The following is a 21,482-nucleotide window of genomic DNA, read 5'->3' as shown; positions in this document are numbered from 1 at the left end:
AACAAGCCCACCTCCTGCGGTGACTACCAAGTGTCACCTCTTTTCCCCAGCACATTATTTCGCACCGCGTATTACATGTATTACAAACAAATCGGACGTTTTTTATTTTTCAAAACCAGAAATGGACGAATTTAAGAGCGGACGAAATAGTCATTTTTATGAAAGGGCGAAATTTTGTTCCGACGAAAATAAATGGTTTCACAGTACTTGTAAAGGAATGTTCTACACAAACAATCTGAAGTACCGGTATGTGTGTACCCTGTCTGAAAATGATAGTGGTGCTTACAAAAACAGGTAGTGAGTAAAGTCGCCTCAGGTACTACTTGAAAGTAGCATAGGTACTCTCAAGTATACTTCAGTACCAAAGGTACAGAACATATACTAAAAAGTACCCCGGAGTATGGCCACTGGCCAGGTGCTTATCAATCAAATTTTCTGTACCCAGGGTACATTGTAGTATCCTTTAGGGTACCAAGTTTTCTGTTAAGTAGTACCTGAGCCAACTTAACTTGTTGGGTGAGCAATCGGTTTAGTGTCAGTAACAGAAGTGAACAATCTTTAGTTTGTTTGATAACACTGTAAAATCTCAACATATTACAGCAGAACACAGCCATTTTACAAAAAAGTTGTTATCATAAGTCACTAGAAGAATTGTTTGTCAACATTTTCTTTAGGAACATAAAACATATTTCAAATTCAAGCTAGCCTTATCATGTACCAAGCGAACAAAAATATAAATACAATTGACCAATTAAATTATGTATGATTGTTTGTTCAGATCTGTTGTCTTGGTTCAAAGCCTCTAATAATAGTCCCATATTCAGTCTCATGCAAGCTTATTTTATGATAACTTTTGGATGATCAATTAGAAAATGAGTATATACAAGTCTTATGACCAGCACAGATATACGCAATACCATTACAAGTCCCTAATTAATTATTCATATAATACAAATGCAGTGTTTCACTTACCAAAACTTAACAAAATGCTCACTGATAACCACAAGGCCTTGCGAAAGTCATTAAAACATAAAACGAGTGCATACATAACTTTTATCAACTACCCAAATATATGTCCATTCACATTGTGCAGTGAAGGCACTGTGTGCTTGATATCAGAATATTGCACGAGCTCACAGACTGGGTTTCCCTCTACATGCAACTTGATCAGTCGAGGGCAACGGGCCAGTGGGGTCCAAGGCTGTCTGGGTTGCTATGGCTACAAATGCAAGGGAAACTTTCTATAATTCTTAAACTAGAATAATTATCCTTATTTAAATTTAGTAATAATGTTGTTTAAAAGCTGCTTACATGTAGTTACAGATTGAAACAATGACAAAAATAAAAAAAAGATCTTTCTGGTCAAGAAAAAGTTGTATAAAGGAATTGACGAAAATATCAAAACTTAATATACTTAAAAGCAAGTTTAATTTAAAGCAATTTTTCAAATATTATTAAGTCTTTTTTCCCCCCAAGTGAAAAAAATACAAGATACCATTGTCATCACAGACAGCAGTGACAAATCCTTCAAGACATGACAACTCCTCCAGGTTTGCAATTTGATTGTCATCTAGAGTTAGCTCCCTTGCACACTGGAAATGGCTGAAGCCTGCTAGAGAGGTGAGTTTGTTGTGCGACAAGTCTACCTTCACAACCATGGAGAACAACTCTGGGTGGTAGACACACGTCAGGCTATGATTGGGGGAGAGAAATGACTCTGCCACTAAAGTCAAATCCCTCGAAGTAGTTTTCCACAACATAGCGGCTTCCTGCAATTATATATGAGCCTCGTTCTGGGGAAAACTAGGCTTAATGCAAGTGCATGAACTGTCAGGCTAATCAGGGAGGACACTTTAGTTTTAATGATAATTTTTATTTAAAGAAAGTCTGATCTAAACAAATAATGGCGGATAGTGTTAACTCTGATTTAGTCCACACAGGAAAATAAGGCACGACCCTTTCTGCTTTTATATAATTTTTTCTTTTAAAGAAAGTCTTCTTTAAATAAAAATCCTTCCTATGCAGAAAGAGTCGTGTCCGCGGACTGCTTAGGCTTATCTGGGAAGACAGTATGCATATGCTGTAAGCTCTGTTTCCCATACTTTACTTTTGTCTGTGACCTTGACCATAAATACTGTACAGGTTATATTCCAAACTAAGTACTCAAGATGAATTAATAACATAAAAGTTTGACCTTGAAATGCCATTTTAACCTTTGACTTATGGGCTCGAATCATTAAAATGGCACTCCATCCCATCATGCTCATCACTTCTGTCATTTAATTTGAAAAAAACATACACGCAGGACAAAGTTATGCTCCAGGCACAGTGTTGAGGACTTCTTTTCTATATTTAACATTGAATTGTTACCCTTATTGTACTTTGGGACCAGTTTGTTGCACATTTGGTAATCATTTTGCAAGTTTAATTGTAATTTGAAAATCCATTTTATTTCATGGTGGAAAAAGTTACGCTCTGGAAGAATATATAGAAATATATACTGCTGCCGCCCGCTCGAGAGTTCCATTCAAAACAGGCATTTTTCAAATGAGTACAAATGCAACTTAAAAAACATTTACCTTAAATAATGATATCATGGCCTTCTGTAACCAAAATTATGGTAGCCACCAATAGAATACATGTAAAATTTGTAAGATTAACAAGAGATCTCCGTAAAACATGTAACACCCCCTCCCCCTACTTGCAGCAGTCGGCCCTGTGACCTTGAACTCGAATCACTTGATCTGAAAATCATTAGGAGTCATCCTTCATGAAGACTTAATGGAATACACTTGTTTGATCCTAAGTATCCTTAAGATATTGTAGATGTTATAAAAGCCACTGTAACCTTGAACTTTGACATGATGACCTTAATTTTGTCTCACTTTTTTACCCAGGTAAACACTACACCGTTTGCCTGGTGAAATCATAGGTGAAATCATTCTGACGTAATTGTAAGGAAACAAATTTAATGTTATAAGCAGAATTGACCTTGATATTTGACCGTTTGAACTAAAAATCTGTAATATAATTTCCTCCAACATACCACTTTAAATGATCAGAGGAAAAAGCATCACCATCACCAATCCCCATGCAACTTATTCAATCTTGGATTTGTAACCCAGTGCTTTACCAACTGAGGTACACTGAAACTCCAATATATCACGGTAGTCAAGAAGAAAGAAATAAATAACCAAATATTGAATAAAACAACCAATTATGAAAATACTGAAATAAGGTATTTCTTGTTTGACAGAAAATAACAGCACAACCACATATGAGCCTTGATCTGGGAAAACGGGGCATAATGCATGTGCCTAAAGTGTTGTCCCAGATTAGCCTGGCAGTCACTCAAGTTATCAGGGGCGACACTTTCTACCTAAACTTGATTTTCATTAAGAACACACTTCCATAAAACTGAAGACTCCACAGAAACTGAATACAAGCGACTGCACATGCTAATCAAATAAAACACATTTCACACAAGCATTAAGCCCAGTTTTCCTAAAACGTGGCACATTTCATACTCAAGTCCTGGTAGTAGTTGATTCTCAGGGGATCTATGGAGGTCAGTTTGGCCAGGTAACCCTCAATTTTCTCCCAGTACTGGCGTGGGTCTAGAGCCTTCATCAGCGACACAATAGTGAGTAGAACCCCTGGTAACACAATAGTGTTGCTTTATTACACAATAGTGATAAGAAACCCTGGTAACACAACAATAGTGTTGCTTTATGACACAATAGTGATAAGAAACCCTGGTAACACAACAATAGGGCTGCTTTATGACACAATAGTGAGTAGAACCCCTGACAATAAAACAAAAGCGCTGCTTTATGAAATAAGACATGGCTGGGAAAACTTGGCTTAATGAATGACAGTAAAGTGTAGTCTCAGATAAGCCTGTGCAGTCAATTTCCGATTTTAGGAATTTTCCATGTTAAGGAAGTCTCTTCTAAAAAAAAAATCCAGATTAAGAGGAAAGTGTCCTCCCTGATTAGCCTGTGCAGTCCACACAGGCTAATCTGGAACTTCACTTTACTCGCATGCATTACGCACTATTTTCCCAGAGCACAGATCTTATGTAAAATACAGTGAAATAGACATAAATATTATACATGATTCAATTACGCTGATTTAACTTTAAAAAAGAGCACCGCATAATGAGTGCCAACTCTCAGCTGCGGGTGCATTTTGAATCAATGAAAGCTTGTCAGAATTATTTTTTTAGAGTTCACAGTGACCTTGACCTTTGACCTAGTGACCCAAAAATGGGTGTGGCATGTAGAACTCATCAAGGTGTGTCTACATATGAAGTTGTAGGTGGAAGCACTTTGATTTCAGAGCCAATGTTAATGTTTTAGCACGGCCGACCGTGGACGCCGGACGACGAGCTGGCTATAAAAATACCTCGGGTTTTCTCCGAAAACAGCCGAGCTAAAAATGTAGGTCTTGACTGTTTGTCTGGTGATAATATTTGTAACATGTTAACAATGTTTGATTTACTTTGACACAAGTACGCATGCTTAAACTTTTCATGGAGTATTGTCAATGCTAGCTGGAATTTCATGGGAGAAACTTGTCTTAAAAACATATTTATTTTTGAAAATAGAAAAAAGGCCCTTGCAAAAAATGTAACAATAGAATTCCTTTACAGAAATGCACACAAATTCACCCATGACTGTAGTAAATGTCTTCTAAATCATAACAAGTGAACAATGATCTTAATATTGATGTATGCAGAATGGTTTCCTGTCTATGAAAAGCGTGCTTAGCTATAATCACCTCTTTGGCAGACAGAGTTACAGGCATTGATAAGTTGTAGGCCTTGGTCAGTTATAAGCCTTGGTCAGTTATAATCCTTGGTCAGATATAGGCCTTGGTCAGATATAGGCCTTGGTCAATTAAAGGCCTTGGTCAGTTATAGTCCTTGGTCAGTTATAGGCCTTGGTCAGTTAAATGCCTTGGTAAGTTATAACCCTTGGTCAGTTATAGGCCTTGGTCAGTTATAAGCCTTGGTCAGTTATATGCTATGGTCAGATATAGGCCTTGGTCAGATATAGGCCTTGGTCAGTTATAGGCCTTTGGTCAGTTATAACCCTTGGTCAGTTAAATGCCTTGGTAAGTTATAACCCTTGGTCAGTTATAGTCCTTGGTCAGTTATAAGCCTTGGACAGTTATATGCTATGGTCAGATATAGGCCTTGGTCAGATATAGGCCTTGGTCAGTTATAGGCCTTGGTCAGTTATAGTCCTTGGTCAGTTATAGTCCTTGGTCAGATATAGGCCTTGGTCGGTTATAAGTCTTGGTCAGTTAAAGACCTTGGTCACTTATGGGCCTTGATCAGTTGCAGGCCTTGGTCAGATATAGGCCTTGGTCAGTTATAGTCCTTGGTCAGATATAGGCCTTGGTCAGTTATAGGCCTTGGTCAGTTATGGGCCTTGGTCAGTTATTGGCCTTGGACAGTTATAGTCCTTGATCAGATATAGTCCTTGGTCAGATATAGGCCTTGGTCAGATATATGCCTTTGTCAGTTATGGGCCTTGGTCAATTAAAGACCTTGGTCAGTTATGGGCCTTGATCAGTTATGGGCCTTGATCAGTTATAAGCCTTGGTCAGATATAGGCCTTGGTCAGTTATGGGCCTTGACCAAGATATAGGCCTTGGTCAGTTATGAGCCTTGACCAGTTATAAGCCTTGGTCAGATATACACCTTGGTCAGTTATGAGCCTTGGTCAGTTATAGGCCTTTGTCAGTTATAGGCCTTGGTCAGTTATAAGCCTTGATCAGTTATGGGCCTTGATCAGTTATAAGCCTTGGTCAGATATAGTCCTTGGTCAGTTATGGGTCTTGATCAGTTATAGTCCTTGGTCTGATATAGGCCTTAGTCAGTTATAGTCCTTGGTCAGATATAGTCCTTGGTCAGTTATAAGCCTTTGTCAGTTATAGTCCTTGGTCAGTTATAGGCCTTGGTCAGTTATAGGCCTTGGTCAGTTATAGTCCTTGGTCAGTTATAGTTCTTGGTCAGTTATGAGCCTTGATAAGTTATAAGCCTTGGTCAGATATATACGCCTTGGTCAGTTATAGACCTTGGTCAGTTATAGGCCTTTGGTCAGTTATAAGCCTTGATCAGTTATAGGCCTTGATCAGTTATAAGCCTTGGTCAGATATAGGCCTTGGTCTGTTATGGGCCTTGATCAGTTATAGTCCTTGGTCTGATATAGGCCTTAGTCAGTTATAGTCCTTGGTAAGTTATAGTCCTTGGTAAGTTATAGTCCTTGGTCAGTTATAGTCCTTGGTAAGTTATAGTCCTTGGTAAGTTATAGTCCTTGGTCAGTTATAGTCCTTGGTCAGATATAGTCCTTGGTCAGATATAGTCCTTGGTAAGTTATAAGCCTTCGTCAGTTATAGGCCTTGGTAAGTTATAGGCCTTGGCCAGTTATAGGCCTTGGTCAGTTATAGTCCTTGGTCAGTTATAGTCCTTGGTCAGTTATAGGCCTTGGTCAGTTATAGTCCTTGGTCAGATATAGGCCTTGGTCAGTTATAGTCCTTGGTCAGTTATAGGCCTTGGTCAGTTATAGGCCTTGGTCAGTTATAGGCCTTGGTCAGTTATAAGCCTTGGTCAGTTATAAGCCTTGGTCAGACATAGGCCTTGGTCAGTTATGAGCCTTGATAAGTTATAAGCCTTGGTCAGATATATACGCCTTGGTCAGTTATAGGCCTTGGTCAGTTATAGGCCTTTGGTCAGTTATAAGCCTTGATCAGTTATAGGCCTTGATCAGTTATAAGCCTTGGTCAGATATAGGCCTTGGTCAGTTATGGGCCTTGATCAGTTATAGTCCTTGGTCTGATATAGGCCTTAGTCAGTTATAGTCCTTGGTAAGTTATAGTCCTTGGTAAGTTATAGTCCTTGGTCAGTTACAGTCCTTGGTAAGTTATAGTCCTTGGTCAGTTATAGTCCTTGGTCAGATATAGGCCTTGGTCAGTTATAGGCCTTGGTGAGTTATGAGCCTTGGTCAGTTATAGTCCTTGGTGAGTTATAAGCCTTGGTCAGTTATAGTCCTTGGTCAGTTATAAGCCTTGGACAGTTATATGCTATGGTCAGATATAGTCCTGGTCAGTTATAGGCCTTGGTCAGTTATAGGCCTTGGTCAGTTATAGTCCTTGGTCAGTTATAGGCCTTTGTCAGTTATAGGCCTTGGTAAGTTATATTCCTTGGTTAGTTATAGTCCTTGGTCAGTTATAAGCCTTTGTCAGTTATAGTCCTTGGTCAGTTATAGGCCTTGGTCAGTTATAAGCCTTGGTCAGTTATAGGCCTTGGTCAGTTATAAGCCTTGGTCAGTTATAGTCCTTGGTCAGATATAGGCCTTGGTAAGTTATGAGCATTGATAAGTTATAAGCCTTGGTCAGATATAGGCCTTGGCCAGTTATGGGCCTTGATCAGTTATAGGCCTTGGTCAGTTATAGGCCTTTGGTCAGTTATAAGCCTTGATCAGTTATAGGCCTTGATAAGTTATAAGCCTTTGTCATCAGATAAAGGCACTGGTAAGTTATAGTCCTTGATCAGTTATAGTCCTTGGTCTGATATAGGCCTTGATATGTTATAGTCCTTGGTCAGTTATAGTCCTTGGACTGATATAGGCCTTAGTCAGTTACAGTCCTTGGTCAGATATAGGCCTTGGTAAGTTATAGTCCTTGGTCAGTTATAGTCCTTGGACTTATATAGGCCTTGGTAAGTTATAGTCCTTGTTCAGTTATAGTCCTTGGTCTGATATAGGCCTTGGTCAGTTATAGTCCTACGTCAGTTATAGTCCTTGGTCTGATATAGGCCTTGGTAAGTTATAGTCCTTGGTCAGTTATAGTCCTTAGTCAGATATAGGCCTTGGTAAGTTATAGTCCTTGGTCTGATATAGGCCTTGGTAAGTTATAGTCCTTGGTCAGTTATAGTCCTTGGTCAGTTATAGTCCTTGGTCAGTTATAGTCCTTGGTCAGTTATAGGCCTTGGTCAGTTATAGTCCTTGGTCAGTTATAGTCCTTGGTCAGATATATGCCTTGGTAAGTTATAGTCCTTGGTCAGTTATAGTCCTTGGTTAGTTATAGTCCTTGGTCAGTTATAGTCCTTGGTCAGTTATAGGCCTTGGTCAGTTATAGGCCTTGGTCAGATATAGGCCTTGGTCAGTTATAGTCCTTGGTCAGTTATAGACCTTAGTCAGTTATAGTCTTGGTCAGTTATAGGCCTTGGACAGTTATAGTCCTTGGTCAGTTATGGGCCTTGGTCAGATATCTTTATAGATTCTGTATAAATGACGCATAGGACATGTGAATGTTTATATAAATTTCTGAAATGTAATCCTCAACCATAACATAAACAGCAATGCATGCACAAGAAGAAAATCTCAACCACTTTGTGAATAATCAATGGATCAAACCAGCCTTGAAGCAGAAATTTGGTTGGCTTATTTTAACATGACTAACATCTTTTTGATTGTATGCCCATCACTGTTCAGTGCTGGCAGAATGTTTCAAACAGACTGCTGAAAGCAAGCCAGACAAGCAGGTGCTCACATTTGTTGTCAGGCTCCAGTTGGTAGAGATCCTGAATGGACTGCAGTTCACGCTGAAGAGTGTCAGAAGTGGCAGAACTCAGCTCATCACTGAAACAGAGTGGTGTAATACTGTGAAACCATTTATTTTTATCAGCACCAAATTTTGTTTTCAAAAAAAGACCATTTCTTCAGCACTTAAAATCGCAAAATTTCAAATTGGAAAAAAATTGCATCAGTCAATATTTAATTTGTTTGAAATACATGCCCGCAATAAACGCAGATTCGGGTTGCGACAAATCGTGGTGGGGAAAAGGGAGGACACTTGGAAGTCCTGTTTGTCATGGGCCCTTATTTTTTATTCCGTTGACAAGTTAATTGTTATGATTAGCTGATTAGCAGGACCAAATAACTGTTAACAAGTGTTTGAAACAACAAAGCCAATTGCCTTGAAAAACAAAATACACACAATGGGTAATAAAGTTGTTAACAGTTAGTGCTTATCATTACTATTCTACCTAAATAAAAAGTCAACACATTCTATACAGCTTAACTGCATCCGCATTTTACAGCAGTGCCACATGTCACTGTATAATGTGAACCCCTTAGTGTCAAAACCTGATTTATCTTGATTACGAAACAGACAAAGTATGTATGTGAGGATTACGTTGGATTTTAATGTCTTATGCCTATGGTAATTCAGTCTTAATTTTGTTTAAACATTGGACAGAATTATTTGTTAGAATCTTAAATTCGTCACTCAGTCCACTGACGAAATAGACAGGGTGCTGCATCCTGCTCATTTGTGCTTCCCCCATACTGCCTTTGTGGACTGTTTAACACAAAAGATATTGCAATCATTTAAAATTTAATATAGTTTTAAAAATATTAAATTACAATAAAAAAGACTATGCTTCAAAACCTTAACTGCAATTATATTATAATAAGATTAAGAAATTCTCTGGATTTAGCCAATAATTACAATGGGCCGCCAAACTGATCAAGCCCATTCTGCGACTTTTGAGCAGTGTCCTCAATTTTGTGTGCTCTAAAATCTGTTCCAGCACATAAACCACAAAATACCCAACATGCTTAAAGTAACATTACACAATAACCATTTAATACCCAACATTTCTGACAGCGACCCCACCTAAACCTTGACCCCTGGTCAGCTTGGGTCAGTGTCCAGCTCTCTGACTGGTCAGCTGACAACTGAACAATGTCAGAAGACCCCCAGTCATCGCTGTCTGCAGACACCAGCACATCCACTTCCTGTGTGGCTGGTAACCATGACGACCCATCAGCAGACTTGAAGATGTGCAGCACAGTTAAAGAATTAACTTTAGTGAATAATTTCTAGAATAACTCCGAACTACGCATGGATTAAATAGTCCATTATCAAATATTTTTTGTTTTAAATTATTTAATAAAACTCAAAACAAATTGGTCCTATTATAAGTTGCAATGAGAAATGAGCAGCATACTTTGTTTTTCTTTAGAAAACTGTTCATATACCGGGGTATGTAGCCATTAAAATTAGTTGGAGGCAAATTAATCTGTGTAATTCCAAAAATGTGTTCACTTGTATTCTTTACATATTTTCCTCTAGAAAATAACCTACAAACCGTAAGTATATGTACATATAGGGATACAAATAGTATTATGTGAAATTGCCATTATTATATACATGTACATACTTTTTATATGATATGGGTTTACTATCAAATTTATACACCAAATTTGAACACCTAAAGCATAGGCTAATTACCTGAAATTTTTTATTTGCTGTCATGAGCTGCACATGATATGGTTTTCTTCAATTGCTATCCTGCCATTATGCCTTAATACGAATCACACTCTTTAAGTCTCAGTTCAGATGGCATTTCAGCCAATAAATCACTTAGAAGGACATGATGTTTTAATTCTGTGATTTCAGACACAACACATAATGATGTAAACATCCCTACCATTAGCTCCTTTAACACATGGGACAATGAAATGAGCCACGATCTGGGAAAACTGGCATTTATGCAAGTGGTTAACCCTTTGCATGCTGGGAAATTTGTCGTCTGCTAAAATGTCGTCTGCTGAATTTCTAAAATTAGCATTTTCTTCGATTTTTTTCAAAGAATATTATCAGAATAGCAAACAGTTCGGATCCTGATGAGACGCCACATTCTGTGGCGTCTCATCTGGATCCAAACTGTTTGCAAAGGCCTTCAAAATTCGGTTCCCGCACTGAAAGGGTTAAAGTCTCGTCGCAGATCAGCATGTCCACAATGTCAAGTCTGTACACGCTAAAGGGACGATAATTTCCGCTTCTCTGGTATTTTTTATTTAAAGGTAGTCTTTTCTTTGCCAAAATTCAGTTGCGGAAAGTGTCGTCCCTTATTACCCTCTGCAGACTGCACAAGCTACTATAGGAGGAAAATTTAGGCAAATGCATGAAGCCATGTTTTTTTCTACAGCTAGGCTCAAATGAAAGTGCTAACACTAGGTACTGGAAGGATATCCACAGTTTGGAGTAGACATTCTCCTGGTTCCGGTGTGTACGCCACTTCCCTGCCTTCTCCTCTCCGTTAACCACAACCTTGACTTCACAGCTCGATGGGGATATCTGTCAAAGGGATGAGATAACAACGCTATTGTCAAGCAACATGGTCCCCAACCGGTGAAACTCCACCATTGTCAGAATAATAAAAAAAAGTTGTTGCCATAGCAACCAGAATTTTTGAGGTAAGAACAAAATGAAATGATGTGCATAATCTCAATATTGCCATCTATTCATGTTTCAAGTTTCATGAAAAAAATATGAAGAACTTTTAAAGTTATCGCAGGATCCAGACTGACTGACTGACGGACACACAGAGCGCAAACCATAAGTCCCCTCCGATTTCACCGGTAGGGGACAACAGGGGAGATGTGTTTGTCAGAAACACAATGCCCCCTATTGCGCTGCTTTGAAGCCAAATATTTGACCTTTGACCTTGAAGGATGACCTTGACCTTTCACCACTCAAAATGTGCAGCTCCATGAGATACACATGCATGCCAAATATCAAGTTGCTATCTTCAATATTGCAAAAGTTATCGCAAAACTTTAACCAAGGTTAAAGTTTTGGGACAGAATGACAAAGTGAGAAAATGACAGACAGACAGGCCCAAAACAATATACCCCCGATCACTCGATCCAGGGGCATAAAAAGTCGATATTGTGTCCACCTAACTACATGGAGGTCACCAGTTCCATCCCCACTGAGGGAGTGTTCTTAAAATCTCTCCCATTGACAAAAAGTACTGGTTCTACCCAGTGAATGGACTCCACAGCATTTCCATAAGCCTTAGGCTTTTGATTCAATTGAGCTAAACTGAATAGGACTACAATAGAATGAGAACCTAGTGCTGGAGATTTCAAGATTTTAGAAAGGCTTTTTCTGGACAACTGCACAATCATCTTAATTTGTATTACCTTCAAATTGTAAACTTTTTGGACGAATCACTTACAATACTAATTAAACAAGGGCTGTTTGTAAAACATGCATGCCCCCCATATGGGCTCTCCGTTGTAGCGACAGCCATTGTGTGAATATGTTTTTTGTCACTGTGACCTTGACCTTTGATATAGTGACCTGAAAATCAATAGGGGTCATCTGCCAGTCATGATCAATGTATCTATGAAGCTTCATGATCCTAGCCATAAGCGTTCTTGAGTTATCATCCGGAAACCATTTTACTATTTCAGGTCACCGTGACCTTGACCTTTGACCTAGTGACCTGAAAATCAATAGGGGTCATCTGAGAGTCATGATCAATCAACCTATCAAGTTTCATGATCCTAGGAATAAGCGTTCTTCAGTTATCATCCGGAAACCATTTTACTATTTCAGGTCACCGTGAACTTGACCTTTGACCTAGTGACCTAAAAATCGATAGGGATCATCTGTGAGTCACGATTAATGTACCTATGAAGTTTCATGATCCTAAGCATAAGCGTTCTTGTATTATTATCCGGAGACCATTTTACTATTTAGGGTCACCATGACCATGACCTTTGACCTAGTGACCTCAAAATCAATAGGGGTCATCTGCAAGTCATGATCAATGTACCTATGAAGTTTCATGATCGTAGCCAATAGCGTTCTTGAGTTATCATCCGGAAACCATTTTACTATTTCAGGTCACCGTGACCTTGACCTTTGATATAGTTACCTGAAAATCAATAGGGTTCAACTGCCAGTCATGATCAATCTACCTATCAAGTTTCATGATCCTAGGCATAAGCGTTCTTGAGTTATCATCCGGAAACCATTTTACTTCTTCGGGTCACCGTGACCTTGACCTTTGACCTAGTGACCTGAAAATCAATAGGGGTCATCTGCGAGTCATGATCAATGTACCTATAAAGTTTCATGATCCTAGGCATAAGCGTTCTTGAGTTATCATCCGGAAACCATTTTACTATTTCGGGTCACCTTGACCTTGAAATTTTGACCTAGTGACCTGAAAATCAATAGGGGTCATCTGCCAGCAATTATCAATCTACCTACGAAGTTTCATGATCCTAGGCATAAGCATTCTTGAGTTATCATCCGGAAACCATTTTACTATTTTGGGTCACTGTGACCTTGACCTTTGACCTAGTGACCTGAAAATCAATAGGGGTCATCTGCGAGTCTTGATCAATCTACCTATCAAGTTTCATGATCCTAGGCGTAAGCGTTCTTGAGTTATCATCCGGAAACCATTTTACTATTTCGGGTCACTGTGACCTTGACCTTTGACCTAGTGACCTGAAAGTCAATAGGGGTCATCTGCGAGTCATGATCAATCTACCTATCAAGTTTCATGATCCTAGGCCTAAGCATTCTTGAGTTATCATCCGGAAACCATTTTACTATTTCGGGTCACTGTGACCTTGACCTTTGACCTAGTGACCTCAAAATCAATAGGGGTAATCTGTGAGTCATGATCAATGTACCTATGAAGTTTCATGATCCTAGGCCCAAGCGTTCTTGAGTTATCATCCGGAAACCACTTGGTGGACGGACCGACCGACAGACCGACCGACAGACCGACCGACATGTGCAAAGCAATATACCCCCTCTTCTTCGAAGGGGGGCATATTAAGTCAATAACTTACTTTATAAAGAAAGTTTAGAGAGCACTATCGCTAAAAATTGTCTTACAACACACAGAGCTGCACTTAATTACGCACTAAAATTTGGGAAATATATAAATGAGAAATAGTTGAGGGGTCAAAATATGTACTCTTGCAGTTGATGTAGGCATTTATCCTGGATTTATATAGTTTTCAACTGTCAACAAAACAAATAAATTAGTATTACTGTAACTATTTTACATTGTTGATGTTAGATTGTTCCATTAGTCTTGTTCAAATTTACAAAGCTCTTAAAGATTCAAAGTAATTGATGATGATTGTCGTCAACTACATACCAATATTTAATTTTTACCTTGAATATATCAAATATCAAATGCTTAACATTGCTTTGAATGAGAGTCTTTAAAACATTACATTGATACTTTGTATTGTCGACTTTGGACGTCAAATGTCAGGTGCATCAATGCCTTGGGGGTTAATGATCATTGGCATTATTGATATTGAGGTAAACAAATATTTGCATTGATGACTTGGGGGTCAATAAACATTTTGCATTGTTGACTTGTGGATAAATGAATATTTGCATTGTTGACTTGAGGGTTAATTAACATAAGCATTGTTGATTTGGGGGTAAATAATCACTTGCATGATTGATTTGAAGGTAAATTAACATTTGCATTGTTGACTTGGGGGTCAACAAACATTTGCATGGTTGACTTGGGGGTCAAAGAACACTTGCATTGTTGACTTTGGGGTAAATGAATATCTGCATTGTCGACTTGGGAATAATATCATCATTTGCATAGATTACTTGGGGGTCAATGAATATTTGCATTGTTAACTTAGGAGGTCAATGATTATTTATATAGTTGACTTGGTGGTCAATGGCAATGTGCATGATCAAGAGGGTCAGTTACTATTTTCGTTAAAATCTTATGTGGAGCTCTGGACATATTTACACTTGGAAGTGAACGTCTATTGCTGGTAATTTAGACAAGAGCACCGCATAACGGGTGCCACTCTCGGGTACGGGTGCAGTTTTGAATAAATAGAGTAGTATTTCGACTGAAACGGCTTCATCATAGCATGTACAATGTAAAAGTGTTATTACATAATATGTGTTTATTACAGGATTTGTTTGATTGTTTGTTTAACTAACAAAAAAAATTAATAAAAGTATTTATATTATATGTTTAGTTCTTATTTACTCAATAGCAGAAAGAAGTACGGGGTTAAGGCAGTATAAAATACTCTTCAACTGGAGATATTAATTTATTGCAGATTCAAGTTAGTAAACATAAGCATATTATAAATCGGTTGGCTCGAATTCCAGATGGCTTAAACTTATGTTGTCGGTCCCAGGGAGTTCCAGCCATCGGGTTTCGACTGAATATCTTTTCTGGGCCAAATATGACTATTTCAAGCTTGAAGATTTAATTTATACTCCTCACCTTGACAGCCTGTGTAGTGACAATCATAAGGTGCCCCTGGTCCCTGGACACAAACATGCAACTCACACTCGGTTTGGTTTTAGCTGAGGAAACAATAACATATAATTATAAGTCCATTATATAAGTTATAAGCAACATAAGTCCATTATAAGTTTTGGAACATTAATCAAGAGTTACAAAACAAATACCTTAATGTTTATTATCTTTTGTTCTAAACTAGCAGCAGTCTTATGGAACAAGCATAAAGTGTCATGCATTCGGCACAGGCTAATAAAGAACGACACTTTCAAATTGCATTGTAATTTTGAAAGAAGACAGACATTTCTAAACAAAAATCCTGTCTCAGCAGAAAGTGTCCCTTATTAAAAAGTGCAAATGCACATGCTTATCTGAGAGATACTTAACACATATGTATTAACCTTTCCCTCTCAGAAACAAAGTGAAAATATCTATGTGCAGACAGCATTAAACCAGAACAGCCTGCGAGTAACTCACAGTCTGTTCAGGTTTTATGCTGTTTTCTGCTCATTAGTATCTAAGGTTGGAAATAAACCCTTTAAAACTTCAATCTAGTAAGAAAGGTCTTTAATTAAATTTAACTTTCTAAAGGACTACAAATGCATAAAATACATACCTAAGTAGACAAGGGTTAAACCCCATTTTCCCACATCAAGACTCAAATTATTCAATTTTTCAAGAAAGCTTCATGTAAATGTTTTATTATTGACTCCCATGAAACTTGATGAAACTTTCATTATTTATGTTCCACCATTCAGCAAATACAGCTATACTAATACTGTTTGTATGACACTCACTGATATATAAACACACAACATTTTGAATTATCAAGAGGAATGAATAATCAAGCATACTGACTTCCAGACAGTTCCTTGAGATTTTTAATAATAGTACAGAAGCATACAAGCATCACTCTTGGAATATGGGACTTTATGCATGTGGGTAAAGTGTCATCCCAAATCAGCCTATGCAGTCCACACAGGCTAAACCGGGATGACATGTTTTGCTTTTATTGTAATATTTGTTGAAAGGAAGTCTCTTCAGGGCAAAAATCCATTTTTTTGTGAAAAATGTGTCATTAGCCAGTGAAGATAGTACAGGCTAATCTAGGACAATACTTTAAGCACATGCATGACATCACATTTTCAGGGAGCACAGCTCAGATGATGTACAGTACATAATGACAACACTTGATATGTCACTGACATTTTAGAATCAAAGAAACGAAGTACCTACCTCTACCTAACAGCCAGCGATGGTAGAACCAAGCACTCTGGTCATCTGGGTCCGTAAAAAATGCATTCTGGACAGTCTCATATTCTGAAAAATTAACAAGCCGCAGTGTGTGTGTGGGGGGGGGGAGGGGGGTGCCTTTTAAATATTCTAAATTAGTCCACTGGTACTAAATAAAAGTGCGCTATGTTCAATATAAGTTTGGATATTATTATTAGTCAAATATTTTGTAGTTTGCCAATCCGTTTACAATGTTTGCTGATTAAGGTACTACCATTAACAATGTTTGATGATTAAGGTACTACCATTCACAATGTTTGCTGATTAAGGTACTACCATTCACAATGTTTGCTGATTAAGGTACTACCATTCACAATGTTTGCTGAGCTACTACTATTCACAATGTTTGCTGATTAAGCTACTACCATTCACAATGTTTGCTGATTAAGCTACTATCATTCACAATGTTTGCTGAGCTACTACCATTCACAATGTTTGCTGAGCTACTACCATTTACAATGTTTGCTGATTAAGCTACTATCATTCACAATGTTTGCTGATTAAGCTACTATCATTCACAATGTTTGCTGATTAAGCTACTACCATTCACAATGTTTGCTGATTAAGCTACTACCATTCACAATGTTTGCTGATTAAGCTACTACCATTCACAATGTTTGCTGAGCTACTACCATTCACAATGTTTGCTGAGCTACTACCATTCACAATGTTTGCTGATTAAGCTACTACCATTCACAATGTTTGCTGATTAAGCTACTACCATTCACAATGTTTGCTGAGCTACTACTATTCACAATGTTTGCTGATTAAGCTACTACCATTCACAATGTTTGCTGATTAAGCTACTACCATTCACAATGTTTGCTGATTAAGCTACTACCATTCACAATGTTTGCTGAGCTACTACCATTCACAATGTTTGCTGAGCTACTACCATTCACAATGTTTGCTGATTAAGCTACTACCATTCACAATGTTTGCTGATTAAGCTACTGCCATTCACAATGTTTGCTGAGCTACTACCATTCACAATGTTTGCTGAGCTTCTACCATTCACAATGTTTGCTGAGCTACTACCATTCACAATGTTTGCTGATTAAGCTACTACCATTCACAATGTTTGCTGATTAAGCTACTACCATTCACAATGTTTGCTGAGCTACTACTATTCACAATGTTTGCTGATTAAGCTACTACCATTCACAATGTTTGCTGATTAAGCTACTACCATTCACAATGTTTGCTGATTAAGCTACTACCATTCACAATGTTTGCTGAGCTACTACCATTCACAATGTTTGCTGAGCTACTACCATTCACAATGTTTGCTGATTAAGCTACTACCATTCACAATGTTTGCTGATTAAGCTACTGCCATTCACAATGTTTGCTGAGCTACTACCATTCACAATGTTTGCTGAGCTACTACCATTCACAATGTTTGCTGATTAAGCTACTACCATTCCCAATGTTTGCTGAGCTACTACCATTCAGAATGTTTGCTGAGCTACTACCATTCACAATGTTTGCTGAGCTACTACTATTCACAATGTTTGCAGATTAAGCTACTACCATTCACAATGTTTGCTGATTAAGCTACTACCATTCCCAATGTTTGCTGAGCTACTACCATTCACAATGTTTGCTGAGCTTCTACCATTCACAATGTTTGCTGAGCTACTACCATTCACAATGTTTGCTGATTAAGCTACTACCATTCACAATGTTTGCTGATTAAGCTACTACCATTCACAATATTTGCTGATTAAGCTACTACCATTCACAATGTTTGCTGAGCTACTACTATTCACAATGTTTGCTGATTAAGCTTCTACCATTCACAATGTTTGCTGATTAAGCTACTACCATTCACAATGTTTGCTGATTAAGCTACTACCATTCACAATGTTTGCTGATTAAGCTACTACCATTCACAATGTTTGCTGATTAAGCTATACCATTCACAATGTTTGCTGAGCTACTACCATTCACAATGTTTGCTGAGCTACTACCATTCACAATGTTTGCTGAGCTACTACCATTCACAATGTTTGCTGATTAAGCTACTACCATTCACAATGTTTGCTGATTAAGCTACTACCATTCACAATGTTTGCTGACTAAGCTACTACCATTCACAATGTTTGCTGAGCTACTACCATTCACAATGTTTGCTGATTAAGCTACTATCATTCACAATGTTTGCTGATTAAGCTACTACCATTCACAATGTTTGCTGATTAAGCTACTACCATTCACAATGTTTGCTGATTAAGCTACTACCATTCACAATGTTTGCTGATTAAGCTACTACCATTCACAATGTTTGCTGATTAAGCTACTACCATTCACAATGTTTGCTGATTAAGCTACTATCATTCACAACAAACAAGTCATAGCAACATACATTTATTGAAGGGTTTATTTGCCAGTACATGCATGCTGCTCAATGATATTATGATGTGTATAACTTGCATATGAATTCTGCTACATAAGAGCTGTATTTTTGTTTGTTGCATTTGTTGTACAAACAATTTATCGTTCATGCTTCTCAATGTTTATTTTCCTTTTATTTATGAAGACCATATCATTGAGGGTAATTGGCAAGTTCTTTAACCCTTTGCATGCTGGGAAATTTGTCGTCTGCTAAAATGTTGTCTGCTGAATTTCTAAAATTAGCATTTTCTTCAATTTTTTTTAAAAGAATTCTATCAGAATAGCAAACAGTTTGGATCCAGATGAGACGCCACGTTCTGTGGCGTCTCATTTGGATCCAAACTGTTTGCAAAGGCTTTCAAAATTCGGTTCCGGCACTGAAAGAGTTAAACATGTTTGATTGCTCACTGCCATATCCTCATGTTTCAAACTACTTCTATTTACATACTGTGCTGGCCTAAATGACTTTGACTTTGTTGCAACTGAGTGGATGGGGCGATTTAAGGCCTCATCGAATTTCTATGCATGTTCTGTGTTGTTTAATTACAGAGAACCAATAAGAAAATTGATGTTCAAGCACAAATTATTATACAGGGAGACAACTTTGGCAGGGTAACATTAATTCCCAGGGTGTAAACTACTTTTATTGAAACAAAAATCTTGGCATTGGAGCTGGTTTGGCTGATGATGTATTATGCAAACAAATGTATTTGTTAAGAATAGTTCCTAAATAAATAACATTATTCACTTGCAAATATAAAAACATATGGACAGTTGGGCATACAACCATGTGATTATTGCACACTACACAAGTGTTTTCATGTTTGAATGCATGGGTATGCATATCTTTATTGTGTATGTGTGCTATCATGTGTGTTGGACAATTGAGTCGTTTTCTGAGAAATCTGGGCTTAATGCATGTGCGTTAAGTGTTGTCCCAGATTAGCCTGCGTAGTCCACACAGGCTAATCAGGGACGTCACTTTCCGCTTTTATGACATTTTCGTTTTAATGAAGTCTCTTCTTAGCAAAAATCCAATTAAGGCGGAAAGTGTTGTCTCTAATAAGCTTGTGTGTACTGCACAGGCTAATCTGGGACGACACTTTATGCACATGCATTATGCCCAGTTTTCTCAGAACTCAATTGTTCAACTGTTTAATCTGGAGCTACTTTATGCCAGGACGAAAGCCTAGTAATTAAGTAAATATAAGTGAGCAAACTCATACTTTTTGTACAGAGCACACAATGGGGGTATAAAATGTAAATCCTGTTGATGCTTATTTAAGCTGGTACATGGATTTTTAACAAAAAATGTGCACATCATGCTGTCCTTAGATTAAACTACACCCAGATATTTATATGAGCATCCAAAATGCTAAAATCATAGAAATTGTACTGAAGACATTATGACCTGTGATTTTTTTTAACAGTGTATTTGAGCTTCTGATTGTGCAAATTTTACTTATGTTTACACGCTCAAAGATAATAATTTACACAAAATGCTTCAAACTGTTCAAAAAAGGTATCTATATACATAAATTGAGTCACATTCTGAGAAAACTGCTCATTTTGCATGTACGTAAAGTGTCATCCCAGATTAGCCTGTGCAGTCCGCACAGGCTAATCAGGGATGACACTTTCCCCTTTTATGGTATTTTTAGTTTCAAGGAAGTCCCTCCTTACCGAAAAATCAAGTTTAAGTGGAAAGTGTTGTCCCTGATTAGCCTGTGTGGACTGCACAGGCTAATCTGGAACAACACTTTACGCACATGCATTATGCCCAGTTTTCTCAGAACACGGCACAATTTTAGACTTTCATAGATTAAATACCAGCCCGAAGCCAACATGGGCAAGACTTTCCTAACCCCAGCAGGCCCCAAAGCTTATGCATTGTTTATTCTATAAAATAATATGAACAAGCAAATGTGTTGAATTGATATCCCCCGCCAAATAAACTTGGTTTATGAATAGGTACAAATCCCTTGATATACAGTATAATTATTAAATGTAGGGTAATAATTAATAGGTGATGATTAAGTGTAGGGTAATTGTTTTTATGAATTGCAATTCTCCTCATTGATATTCACAAACCCATGAAGTGTCTTAAAAAGTTCCATCATACAAAAACAACAAAGGGCAATAACTCTTAGTTGAGAAAGTGCAGGGTAGGGTTATGGTTCTTGTCCATGTCACTTCTTCCTTTTGATTTCTACACACCCTTGAAGTTTTATGTTGAAATGTTGTATCATATCTGAGATGTGATTCATAACTCATAATTAATCGAAAATTTCACCAAACAAGATTTCCACGAAACACTGTATGTTTAGAAGATATTTATCCTGATTTCAATCCAATCTTAAATAAAAACGTAGCAGCATGTTGAAACACAATATCTGAGTTTCTATAGCCCTGTAAAGTTCCATCATACAAAAAAAACAAGGGCAATAACTCTTATTTAAGTGAAGGGTTATGAGTCTTGTTCATGGCACTTCTCCTCATTGATATCTATACACCTATGAAGTTTCATATTGATGTCTTGGAAAATGGTTATCTGGCAAGTCGGAGGAATTTATCGGGTGAGCCGAAGGCGAACCCAATAAGATCCTCCGACAAGCCAGATAACCATTCTCCATCCACGTCAACAACCTATTATTCTATTTATCCT

General features: G+C 37.8%; 1 protein-coding gene across 3 annotated transcripts in view; it reads right to left on the bottom strand.

Moving 5' to 3' along the window:
* The window catches only part of LOC127845488 (geranylgeranyl transferase type-2 subunit alpha-like), a 48,450-nt gene that overhangs the window by 20,651 nt on the left and 6,317 nt on the right, over window positions 1–21,482 (bottom strand). For 2 of the 3 annotated variants that reach the window (XM_052376428.1, XM_052376425.1), the window contains exons 6-10: window positions 16,364–16,447; window positions 15,110–15,192; window positions 11,053–11,157; window positions 9,691–9,857; window positions 8,563–8,651 (exon numbers count right to left, since the gene is read on the bottom strand). In XM_052376428.1, the coding sequence (XP_052232388.1) occupies window positions 8,563–8,651; window positions 9,691–9,857; window positions 11,053–11,157; window positions 15,110–15,192; window positions 16,364–16,447 (528 nt within the window). Of the gene's footprint in view, window positions 1–3,527; window positions 3,657–8,562; window positions 8,652–9,690; window positions 9,858–11,052; window positions 11,158–15,109; window positions 15,193–16,363; window positions 16,448–21,482 lie in introns of all 3 variants that reach the window. The other variant, XM_052376426.1, reaches the window with a different exon arrangement.

This window comes from Dreissena polymorpha, chromosome 9 (assembly GCF_020536995.1).
Source record: "Dreissena polymorpha isolate Duluth1 chromosome 9, UMN_Dpol_1.0, whole genome shotgun sequence".
Classification (NCBI taxonomy): domain Eukaryota; kingdom Metazoa; phylum Mollusca; class Bivalvia; order Myida; family Dreissenidae; genus Dreissena; species Dreissena polymorpha.
This window is presented reverse-complemented; position numbering and strand designations above follow the sequence as displayed.